Source organism: Eptesicus fuscus, chromosome 3, assembly GCF_027574615.1.
Source record: "Eptesicus fuscus isolate TK198812 chromosome 3, DD_ASM_mEF_20220401, whole genome shotgun sequence".
Lineage (NCBI taxonomy): Eukaryota > Metazoa > Chordata > Mammalia > Chiroptera > Vespertilionidae > Eptesicus > Eptesicus fuscus.
Window position 1 is genome coordinate 53452548 of NC_072475.1, and position 12724 is coordinate 53465271.

A 12724-nucleotide genomic window follows, 5' to 3' on the forward strand; every position below is an offset into this window, starting at 1 on the left:
GGTGAGCTGGGCCTCTCTCTGTGGGGTGATTGATCACGGGGTCCCCAGATCGATCGCCCCACAGAGGGAGGCCCCACCCATCCGCCGCAGCGCCGCCAGCCTGGTGGCCTGGGCCTCCCTCTGTGGCCCCCCGTCGGGGCTCCGTGATTGATAGCCGCGCAGAGAGTGGCCTGGGCCTCTCCCTTTTTTTTAAAAAAATAAATTTTTATTGTTCAGGTTATTACAATTGTTCCTCTTTTTTCCCCCCCATAGCTCCCCTCCACCCGGTTCCCCCCCCGCGCCCCCCCCCCGTCCTCATCCATAGGTGTACGATTTTTGTCCAGTCTCTTCCCGCACCCCCCACACCCCTTTCCCCCCGAGGATTGTCAGTCCACTCCCTTTCTATGCCCCTGATTCTATTATATTCACCAGTTTATTCTGTTCATCAGATGTTTTATTCACTTGATTTTTAGATTCACTTGTTGATAGATATGTATTTGTTGTTCATAATTTTTATCTTTACCTTTTTCTTCTTCTTCCTCTTCTTAAAGAATACCTTTTAGCATTTCATATAATACTGGTTTGGAGGTGATGAACTCCTTTAGCTTTTTCTATCTGTGAAGCTCATTATCTGACCTTCAATTCTGAATGATAGCTTTGCTGGGTAATCTGGTTGTAGGTTCTTGCTATTCATCACTTTAAATATTTCTTGCATTCCCGTCTGGCCTGCATAGTTTCTGTTGAGAAATCAGCTGATAGTCGTATGGGTGCTCCCTTGTAGGTAACTGTTTTTCTTTTGCTGCTTTTAATATTCTTTGTCTTTTGCTCTTGGCATTTTAATTATGATGTGTCTTGGTGTGGTCCTCTTTGGATTCCTTTTGTTTGGGGTTCTCTGCGCTTTCTGGACTTTTAAGTCTATTTCTTTCACCAGGTGGGGGAAGTTTTCTGTCATTATTTCTTCAAATAGGTTTTCAGTATCTTGCTCTCTCTCTTCTTCTGGCACCCCCATAATTCTGATGTTGGTATGCTTCAAGTTGTCCCAGAGGCTCCTTATTTTCATATTTTTGGGTTCTTTTTGTTTTTTGCTTTTCTGGTTGGGTGTTTTTTGCTTCTTTGTATTTCAAATCTTTGACTTGATTCTTGCCATCCTCTAGTCTGCTGTTGGATCTCTTTATATTATTTTTTATTTCAGTCAGTGTATGCTTAATTTCTAGTTCGTCCTTTTTTATATCCTCGAGGGTCTCACTAAATTTATCGGCCTTTTCTAGAAAATTCTTGAAAAACCTTATAACCGTGGTTTTGAACTCTATATCCAGTCGTTTGCTTTCCTCCATTTCTTTCATTTGTGACCTGTTTCTTTGTCTCCGCATTTTGGCTACTTCCCTGAGTTGACAGAGTGGCTTTGTGTGCTAGGTGCCCTATAGGGCCCAGTGGCTCAGCCTCCCCAGTTACCTGAGGTGGACACTCTTGGTGCACCCCTTTGTGGGCTGTGTGCACAGTCTTGTTGTAGTTAAGTCTTGATTGTTGTTGGTATCACTGGGAGGAATTGACCTCTAGGCCAATTGGCTGTGAGGATCAGCTATGCCTACGATGAGAGAACTTCTGTGCTGAAGACACCCTTATGAGACAAGACTTGCTTCAGTGGGGCTTTGGTGCTCACTGAGTCTGCCCCCTTAGTGTGTCCCTTATGGACATGAGGAGTTGTAATCTGGATGGTCCTACTCTGACCCCTGAGTACACTGGCTCTTGGATCTCCAAGGAGGTGCTAATTTAGCCTCTGCCTGAAGCCACCCAGCAGGAGCTACGGAGAGATCTGCAGATTCCTTTTCTTTGTTTGGGTTTTGGAGGTGCCCAGATGAGGCCCAGCTGTGAAGCAATGCAAGCTGCTGTGGGGCCATGGGCCTTCTTTTGGATGTTCTGGGTCTCACTGACTCAGCTGCAGTTTGTTAGGTAACTTTAGAATTTAAAGGACCAGGCCATTCATACGCAAAAGCCTCTGCGTATAGCTTGGATGGGGCGGAGTCTCAGGGCGGAGCAAACAGCAATGGCTTCATGGGGCAGGATCTCAGGGCGGAGCAAACAGCAATGACTTCCTGTCAGCCTTGCCCTAAGAGGCCCCTGGGTCTCAGTGTTCCGTGGTAATCACTGCAAGCACCTCTGAGAGAAAGCCGCCCTTGAGTTTTGCCCGCTGCCAGATAGTCCAGTTTCTCCCCAAATGAGTCTGGGTCCCCAGAGTCTCGCCCGGAACTGGAGTTCAGAGCAGTTGAGAGCTTTTGTCTCCCTCCCGATTGAGAAAGCCAGCCGCATACTCAGTTGCCAGCCCTTTCCGCGTGCGCGCCTCTGTACCTCTGCACTTTACTTCCGCAGCTCCTCTGATTTTCCGTGAGCTTTTCTCTTTCCTTCTAGTTGTAGAATTCCCACTCAGCCAGCCTTCCTGTGGTTCTGGATGATGTCCATTTTGTCTTTTAGTTGTAGTTTTGAAATTGTTGTGCGAGGCAGCAGTTCAGGTGTTTACCTATGCCACCATCTTCGTTTCTCCTCTGGGCCTCTCCCTTTGGGGCGATCATGGAGCCCCCCTCCATTGATTGCCCCACTGGCCGGTGGCCTGGGCCTCCCTCTGCGGGGTGATTGTGGGATGATGGCGGGCCCCCCAACCAATTGCATCGCACCCGCCTTGGCTGGCTCGGCACCAGTGCATGTCCTAGCGTGGTCATCCTGCTATTCGGTCGTTCAGTTGATTTGCATATTACGCTTTTATTATTAAAGATGGACATTTTATTTCCAGCAAATAAAATCTTAAACTGCGGCAGATGCCATGCTTCTAGTGGCGAATGAGCAATAAAATGTAACTAATAGACCTATGCAAACTTTCTGTTTGTTACTCAAAAAGCTAACTTTTTCCAAAAATAGTATCATTTCCAAACTCACCTGTAACAATTCTTTGGCTGAACCCCTTTTCTCCACATCCATCTCCAAACATCGATTTAAGAAATCCCGAAATATTGGGGAAAGTTTCTCTGGGTTCTGAAGTTCTGGCGTTCCGTTAGTGGCTATCAGGTACAAGGCCTAAAAAAAAAGAACATCTTTTATATTCTTAAGGTAGTAACTCAACAAAGTGAGAAAGCACTTGACATAAAGTTTATGGACCTTTTACCTCTGTAAAGACAATCACCATAAATACTAAAATGAGGTTAGTATTATTTCTATCCTCTTAGATTAGGTATTTTTCCTTTATTTTAGATGTTTCAAAAATTAGCTTCTTTTGTGTGTGTGTGTGTGTGTGTGTGTGTGTGTGTGTGTGTGTGTAGGGTGGAGGTTATAAATACAATACATATTGATAAAAGAAATATAATATGGCCCTAGCTGGTTTGGCTCAGTGGATAGAGCGTAGCCTGTGGACTGACCTTGACTGGGTTTGATTCCAGTCAAGGGCACATGCTGGGGTTGCCAGCTTGATCCTCAGTAGGGGGCGTGCAGGAGGTAGCGAGTCAATGATTCTCATCATTGATGTTTCTCTCTCTCTCTCCCTTCTTCTCTGAAATCCATAAAAATATATATTAAAAAAAAAGAAATATAATATGTAAGGGTATAAAGAAAATGACCACAATCCTATCATTAACATATAGAATACCATTTACCTTTCTCAAGCTTTATTCAAGTCACACTACATTTCAAAACAATGTAGTTTATTGAAACTTTTTTTTTTTTAAACACACACAAAAGTTTTATCTATGTAGCTACAGATGAAGAGGCAGACAGAGCACAGAGGATTTTTAAGACAGTGAAAATACTCGGTATACTAAATGACGAACACATGCTATCCATTATACATTTGTCTAAACCAGTGGTTCTCAACCTTTCTAACGCTGCGACCCTTTAATACAGTTCCTCATGTTGTGGTGACCCCCAACCATAAAATTATTTTCATTGCTACTTCATAGCTATAATTTTGCTACTGTTATGTATCGTAATGTAAATATCTGTGTTCTGAAGGATTAGTCAGTGTCATCTTGATCAGCCAACCGTCTTCATAACAAGATCTGTTGACAAGTCCTGGATTTTCTGCAACTTTTCAAAGCACCAAACTCATCTTGTTTGTTCAATTCTGTCCCAATTTCAGGCAGACTGCAGTAAACATCTCCCAAAGCTTCCTGTGCAAAAATGCTGATTCCCACTGTTCCAAGACCATCTTCTGTTGTTATCTATTCATGCTTCTCCGTGAATTTACACTCCTGGAACAGAACGGGGCCAGTGCACAGTGTCCTGATGGCACCCGCCCTCAGGCCCTAGGGCCCAGGCAGGCGTGGCGGTGGCACATAGGCTCACAGCACCCCATTTGCAGGAGTGCAGGGCGTTGCAGCACAATTCCTCAGCCATCCCCGCCGGTGGGGCAGGCCAGTGTGATGATTCCATTTTATCTTCCTGGTTGAGGTTTAGTAGATGTAACCCTTTCTTTCATTATTTTAATGTTTGTTTAAGGGTTTATATAGCATACAGCTTTCAATGATCACAAGCATCACATTATACCACTTCATGGAGTATAATCTTACAATTCTCTCTCAGCATTGTTTGTCATTTTAGTTACACATGTTCTTTTTCTACCCCCATCAATATTATTTTTACTTAAACAGTTTTATCTTTTAAAGATATTTATGTAAGAAAATCTTATACATTTACCAATTAAGTTACTATTTCTAGTGTTCTTCATTTCTTTGTATGAAGCCACATTACCATGTTCTTTCTGCTGAGCTTCCTTTAATATTTCTTGCAGTGTAGATCTGCTGGTGATCAATTCTTTCAATGTTTGTACATTTTACAAAATCTTCATTTAGCCTTGGTTTTTAAAAGATATTTGTTGTAGAATTGTTTTTATTTTCTTTCAAATCTTCTATTACACCTGAAGTTGTCTCACAGCTCACTGATGCTATTTCATTTAAAAAAAAAAATTCATTTCTGTCCCTATGTTTCCCTTGGATAGTTTCTATTACTACGTATATGATTATTAAATCAATCACTTCCCTGCAATGTATAATCTGCCATTAATCCAATCTCAAACACTGTAGTTTGTATCTGTAAGTTTAATTTTTTTTAAAAATGTACCTCCAAGTCCAGGCTGGGTAACTCAGTAGAGCATTGTCCCAATTTGTCAAGGTTTGATCCCCAGTCAGAGCACATACAAATCAACCAATGAATTCATAAATAAATGGACAACAAATTGCTCCCTCTAAAATCAATAAATTTTAAAAGTACCTTCCAAATGTCTCTACTTAACACCTGCAGTTATAAAAATTGTTTTAATGCCCTTGTGTGCCAATTCTTTTATCTGTATCAGTTCTGGGTCAATTTGTCTCCTTGTTATGGGTTACAATTTTCCTGCTCTTTTGCCTTTCTGGTAAACTTTGACTGGATATTTGGGTGCTGGATATATCTGTACTCACAAATATTCTTGAGCTTTATCCTGGGACACAATTACTTGGGAACAGACCCCTTTGGGTCTTGTTTTAGAATAAGATTTGTTAGACTACAGCAGCATATAGTCTAGGGCAGTGGTCGGCAAACTCATTAGTCAACAGAGCCAAATATCAACAGTACGATTGAAATTTCTTTTGAGAGCCAAATTTTTTAAACTTAAACTTCTTCTAACGCCACTTCTTCAAAATAGACTCACCCAGGCCGTGGTATTTTGTGGAAGAGCCACACTCAAGGGGCCAAAGAGCCGCATGTGGCTCGCGAGCCGCAGTTTGCCGAGTACGGGTCTAGGGTAATTATTTCCTATCACTGAGGCAAGACTGTTGAGTCCTCTACTCAACATCCTGTGAAATATAAGGTTTACTATTGCTGACAGAAGCAGGCACTATTCCAAGCCCTATGAGAGCACTGGGCACCATCCTCTCCAATCTTAGCAGATGGCTATATCCCCGGCCCTGGGCAGAGTATTCATACAAGTGTGCCAACCTCTGTTGAATGTTCAATGGGGATTTTCCACAAATCTTGAACCTTGTCTCTGCAAAGGTTTCTCCCCTCCTTTCCTGAGTCCCCAGAAACCACTAATTTCTTGTCTCTACATAAATCTATAAAATGTATGCAGTCAATCCCCATTATGTGCAGATCTACACATGCGACTTCACCTACTCACTAAAATTTATTTGAAACTCCAAAATCAATACTCTCAGTGCCTTTGTGGTCATTCATGGATATGTGCAGAGGTGAGAAGCACAGTGCTGAAGAGCTGTCTAGTTTTCTGAAGTGCAAGAAGGTTGTGATGTGCCTTGTGGAGAATATACATCTTTGATAAATCTTCATTCAGGCATGAGTTATAGTGCTGTTGGCTGTGAGTTCAATGTTACTCAATCAACAATACATGGTAGAGTGTCTTTAAACAGAAACACACATAAAGGCAAGGCTATATATCAATTAGTTGATCAGCTGTTTATCAAAATGTTGTGACCAGGGGCTTTAGGAACCTAACCCTGTATTTCCCCTAGAAGCAATGGTCCCGCTTTCATCATTCAGTGTTTGCAGCTTTGTAGAACTTAACCACCATGAATAAGAATCGAATGTAAATGGAATCATATAATATACGATCTTTGTGCTTGACTTCTTTCATTTAGCATAATGCTTTCAAGGTTCAATGTTTATGTATCAATATTTCATTCCTTTATTATGACTAAAATATATTCCATTATATGCTTATACCACTTTTGTTTATTCATTCACCAGGTGATAGAAATTTGGGCTGTTTCTACCTTTTGGCTCGTATGAATGCTGCTATCAACATTTGTGTATAAGTTTTTGAGTGGATGTAAGCTTTTAATTCTCTTGGGAATATATAGCACTAGAATTGCTGGGTTATATGTTACTCAATGTTAGCTTTTAGAGGAACTGTGAAAGTTAACATTCAAAGGGCTACATGCACCGTTTACCTTTCCACTAGCAAAGTATGACGGTTCCAATTTCTCCACATTCTCACCAACACTTATTCTTCTTCAACTTTTTTATTATAGTCATTCTTGTAGGTGTGAAGTGGTATGATATTGAGCCATATATGGTAATTTAAAAGTGGAAGTAGAAGGAAAAAATAAAGAAAGGCAGGCAGGCAGGCAGGGAGGGAGGGAGATAGGAAGGAAGGAACGCCAAAACTCTCCACCCTCAGCTGCTAAATATTTGTTTAAAGTCTACTGACCTCATCTGTATCTCAGGGCCCTCACTCTTTTGTTTGAATACAGGCTTTAACATTGCCATCTACACAGCTTTCTCACAGATGTGATCTTGCTTTCCTCTTCTCTGTACCTAGGGGTACCAGAGGCCAAGGTTCAAAGTTGATAACCTGAAGGGTATGTCTAGGGAAGGCGTCCTCAAACTACGGCCCGCGGGCCATATGCGGGTGTTTTTGCCGTTTTGTTTTCTTACTTCAAAATAAGATATGTGCAGTGTGCATAGGAATTTGTTCATAGTTTTTTTTAAACTATAGTCCGGCTCTCCAACGGTCTGAGGGACAGTGAACTGGACCCTTGTTTAAAAAGTTTGAGGACCCCTGGTCTAGGAGCTCTTAACTCTGTAGAAAAGTGAGGAAATTCTCACTTATATACAAAATTAGAAAGCATTAAACTTACTAAAACTCTACAAACTCTTTACCTAACACATTCAATTCAACCCAGAAGCAAATGATTTTTTAGATGCAGAGTGAAGGAAACAACTAGGTTTTATCAACTTTGCATCCTAAATTCTTGGCCAGTGCCTGGAACAGGTACTACCTAAATGTTTTAAATAAAAGTATTTTTCTTAAAATAAGGCTGGTGTTTGTCTTACCCTCAAGGGATTTTCATTGAGGTATGGAGGCTCTCCTTCTACCATTTCAATAGCCATGATACCCAGAGACCATATGTCCACCTTAGGGCCATAAGCTTTCCGTGTAACCACCTCCGGTGCCATCCAGTATGGTGTGCCAACCATGGTACTTCGCTTGCTCTGCTCAGGGGTGATCTGGGCACAGAAACCAAAGTCAGCTATAAAACAAAACAAAACAAAACATCGAAAGTTAATGGTGTCTATGGATGGTTTTATCTAGATTCACTTTAGATGACATAAGAGAGGGAGAAGGAGAGGGAGAACATTGATGTGAGAGCATGACATTGATTGGCTGCTTCCTACAGGTCCCCTACCAGGGACCGAGCTTGCAACCCAGGAACATGTCCTTAACTGGGAATTGAACTGGCCAGGACAGGTAACTTAATTAATTACATTTGACTATTCACCCACTTGTTGTTTTTTAAAATATATTTTATTGATTTTTTACAGAGAAGAAGGGAGAGGGATAGAGAGTTAGAAACATCGATCAGCTGCCTCCTGCACACCTCCTACTGGGGATGTGCCCGCAACCAAGGTACATGCCCTTGACCGGAATCGAACCTGGGACCTTTCAGTCCGCAGGCCGATGCTCTATCCACTGAGCCAAACCGGTTAGGCACCCACTTGTTTTTTAAGACTGTATTAATAAAGTCAACTAGGATGGGTTTACAAATATTTTGATGATGTTATATACTCTCACTTTTTCACTTTAACTTCCCACAAGCAGAGGACAAATTATCAGGAGGTCTTTTATTCTAAATAATTAATTGTAACCGGAGAAAAAGGGGGGGTGGGGAGAGGTAGAAGAGAATAAAGTGGGAATAAATGGTGATGGAAAGAGACTTGACTTGGGATGGTAACAAATAATACAATGTACAGATGATGTATTATAGAATTGTACCCCTGAAACCTATATAATTTTATTAAGCAATGTCACTCCAATAAATTCAATGAAAAACTTAATTCTACCCTAAAGATTTTAATAAAGTTGAATAAAGTCAAGAAGAAAAAGTCACCAAACAGGCAAAAGTCAGGAAATGGTAACTACTTTTGATGAAAATAAAAAGAAGCTATTAACTACACGGTTGATAGCAGAGTCTAGAAAAAGAGCATCTTTAACTATAACTGTACCTACAATGTGCTCATCAGCAATACTCCAGCCTCCTTATCTATACTAATAAAAGGGTAATAGCTAATTAGACCGGATAAACCGGACATCTTCTGGACAAAGCCATGGTGTTGGGGCTGAGGCAGAGGCGGCTAGGGGTGATCAGGCCAGCAGGGGAGAGCAGTTAGGGGGATCAGGCTGGCAGGGGAGAGCAGTTAGGGGGATCAGGTCGGCAGGGAGAGCAGTTAGGGGGATCAGGCAGGCAGGCAGACGGGTTAAGGGCTATCAGGCAGGCAGGCAGGTGAGTGGTTAGGAGCCAGAGGTCCGGATTGCTGCAGGATCAGGCCTAAACCGGCAGTCAGACATCCCCTGAGGGGTCCCAGGTTGGAGAGGGTGCAGGCCAGGCTGAGGACCCCTCTCCCCGCCTGGGCCTCTAGTCCTACCTAATAATAGACAAATATGCAAATTGACCGTACCTTCGCTATGCCCACGATTAGCCAGGAGGCGCGGGGGGGGGGCGGGACTAGGGGTGGCTGGGGTGTCCCATTGGGCCGGCGAGTCACTGAGCTCGCGTTGCCAGCGGCGGCGCCATGGCTGTGTTGCGGCACAGAAGGGGCCTCTGGGGCAGCGAGCTCACATCCCGCAGCGGACCATCAAAAGTGGGGGAGCTGGGTGCCTGGTGCACCAGCGGACAGGCACCCAGCTCCCCGCGATCGAAAGCGAAAGCATGTAGGGGACCCTACACGTACATGATTTAATCATGTACTGGGCCTCTAGTCTATATATATAAAAGCCAAGCAATCATTACAGTGGAATGACTAGAACAACTGGTTGCTATGATGCACACTGACCACCAGGGGGCAGATGCTCAATGCAGGAGCTGCCCCCTGGTGGTCAATGCGCTCCCACAGGGGGAGTACCGCTCAGTCAGAAGCTGGGCTCACGGCTGGCGAGTGCAGCAGCAGTGGCAGGAGCCTCTCCCGCCTCCTAGGCAGCACTAAGGAGCAGCGAGCCAAGTGGTAAGGAGCAGTGAGCAGGTGGGCGGTAAGGAGCGAGGGGTCCAGAACTGCAAGAGGGTGCAGGCCGGGCTGAGGGACCACACACACCACCGCCCCCCGCAAGTGCACAAATTTTGTGCACCAGGCCTCTAGTTTTATAATAACCAAGGAGCAGAATGCCTAGTTTACTGGCAAAGTCAGGATGAGAATCTAGAATTTTTTCCTCCCTCCCATTCTGTTCCATATGTAACTACTGCTAATGTTTATGTTTGCAATCTTTACTTTTATCCTCCTCTAAAAAATTATTTCCAAGCTTTTATATTTGTTTATTCTTTATTTAAATTTTAAAACACTACTATAGTTGAATATAAATGTAAGCTTTAGACTTTTTGTTACGCATTTATATACATACAAATATCTATGAACCACTTGATTCATTCTAATTAAGATATTCTGTAAACTTTTAAAAAACTATTTTTAGAGATCTTTCCATATTAATACATTGAACTACCTCATTATTATAACTAAACAATACTAAAGAATATATAAAAAAAACCCCAAAAGAATATAAAAATTTCAAAATATTTAACCATTCCTGTACTGCTAGACATTTAACATATTTTGGTTTTTCCTTACAATGCTGCAGAGAACATCTTGTAATTGTGTATATGTTTAGTAATTCTATAGGAGTGAATCCTGAAAGAACAATTGTTAGGTCAAATCATACTATCTATAGCTAAAATGAGAGCTTATTAAAAAAACAAAACAAAATAAAACAGATATTGTTCCCAGTACCTTATAAGAATTAACATATCTGATCCTCATGATAACTCTATTAGACAGTTACATTACTATTATACTCATTTTACAAATGGGAAAGAGACACATGTATTTTTAGATAACTTATCCAAGATTATTCATCTAGTGAGCAGAAGAGCTAGGATTAAATATTATCCAAAAAAGTCCAATTCAGTTTACATATGTATTCACTAAAAATGCATGAAACTGTCAATTTTTAACCTGCCCACTAAGATTAAGGTTAGTAATTTTATATTTTGACCATCTGATAGAACCTAGACCCCTTTTCCTGTGGTTGAATAATTTTTGAAGGATGTATCATAGGGAGATGTTCAAAAAGCAGTGAAACTCGAACAGAACAGAAGAAAAAGTTTTTGGTTTCTTCATCCAAGAAATGCCTTGAGTTTTGCATAGTTGGAGAAACCTCAGTAAAAGTTCTTTTTTATTAAAAAAAAAAAAAAAAGTTCTTAAATCCTAGAGAGGGCATGGTTGGAAGTGAGACATTATAACTAGCAGAGGAAAAAGAACCTATAATTATTTCCCCCCATGACTCTACCATGCCTGATGACCTAGAAGATAGCAGAGCCCAGCTGATGTGGCTTAGGGGTTGAGCATCAACCTATGAGCCAGGAGGTCACAGTTGTATCCCCATCAGGGTACATGCCTGGGTTGAAGGCTGGATTACCAGTAGGGGGCGAGCAGGAGGCAGCCAATCAATGATTCTCTCTCATCACTGATGTTCTATCTCTCTTTCCCTCTCTTCCTCTCTGAATTAAAAAAAAAAAATATTGCAGAAACAAATTCAAGTTCATCTTTGGAAGATAGCACCAACATTATGACAGTACTAGGTACTGTTCCTTAGCGTTTTAATCTCCAGAAGAATTCGAGATAGATATTATTATTTTCCATATTATATAAATGAGAAAAACACAAAGAGATTAAGTAACTCTACATAAAATTATTCAGCAAGTATAGCAGCTCTGCTATTTAAACACAGGCTGTCCTGGTGAGAGTCCATATTCTTTACCACTATTCTCCCTCCCTCTCCATATATTAAGTCATACAATATTTTTTAAAATATATTTTATTGATTTTTTACAGAGAGGAAGAGAGAGGGATAGAGAGTTAGAAACATCGATGAGAGAGAAACATCGATCAGCTGCCTCCTGCACACCCCCTACTGGGGATGTGCCCACAACCAAGGTACATGCCCTTGACCGGAATCGAACCTGGGACCTTTCAGTCCGCAGGCCGATGCTCTATCCACTGAGCCAAACCGGTTTCGGCATTAAGTCATATAATATTAATAGCATAAGAGGTTTTTACTTAAATAAAAGGCAAAACATTATAATAAATAACAAATAAATGTTATTTGTTCATTTGTTACTCACTAAGTTTAACTGATCCTTCCATCCCCAAAAGCACATTATCACTTTTGATGTCTCTGTGGATCACTTGATTAGCATGTAAAAACTCCAATGCCTGTAAACACTGAACAGAAGAATAAAAGCAATTAATAAAATAGTCTCTGAAAAGTCTAAGGGAGGTTTACATACAGTACTTATGGCCTGGGCATTGCTTCTAGTATCCAGCAGAAGACACTGCAATACTTATATTTATAAAGAAAAACATCCTTTCATGTGCACAATTATAAAAATAAAACAATTAATTAGAACCCTTATCTCCCACCTGCTGGTCTAACCCAGAAACAATTATTAAATGATGTCTTATCTAGTCCTAACATTCTGTGTTCAATATTTTCATTTATAAAATGACTAGAGGCCCAGTGCACGAATTCGTGCATGGGTGGGGTGCGGATGGATTGGGCTGGGCCTGTTGGGAGGAAGAGATGGCAGGAGGTTGGCCAGCCAGCCGCCCCGATCAGGGCCGGGCAACTGGGGAAAGGGACTGCAGGTGATTGGTCGGCGGGTCCTGCCCCCAATTGGGGTTGGGGAGCCCATTGGGGGTGGGGCCGGCCATGGGGAGGGTCTGT

At 41.8% G+C, this 12724-nt stretch overlaps 1 protein-coding gene across 2 annotated transcripts in view; it reads right to left on the reverse strand.

The window, feature by feature from the left end:
- PAK2 (p21 (RAC1) activated kinase 2) overlaps window positions 1–12724 on the reverse strand; it is a 101288-nt gene that overhangs the window by 4509 nt on the left and 84055 nt on the right. For both annotated transcript variants that reach the window (XM_054713865.1, XM_054713864.1), the window contains exons 12-14: window positions 12123–12222; window positions 7789–7985; window positions 2908–3045 (exon numbers count right to left, since the gene is read on the reverse strand). In XM_054713865.1, coding sequence (XP_054569840.1) covers window positions 2908–3045; window positions 7789–7985; window positions 12123–12222 — 435 coding nt within the window. The remainder of the gene's footprint in view (window positions 1–2907; window positions 3046–7788; window positions 7986–12122; window positions 12223–12724) is intronic.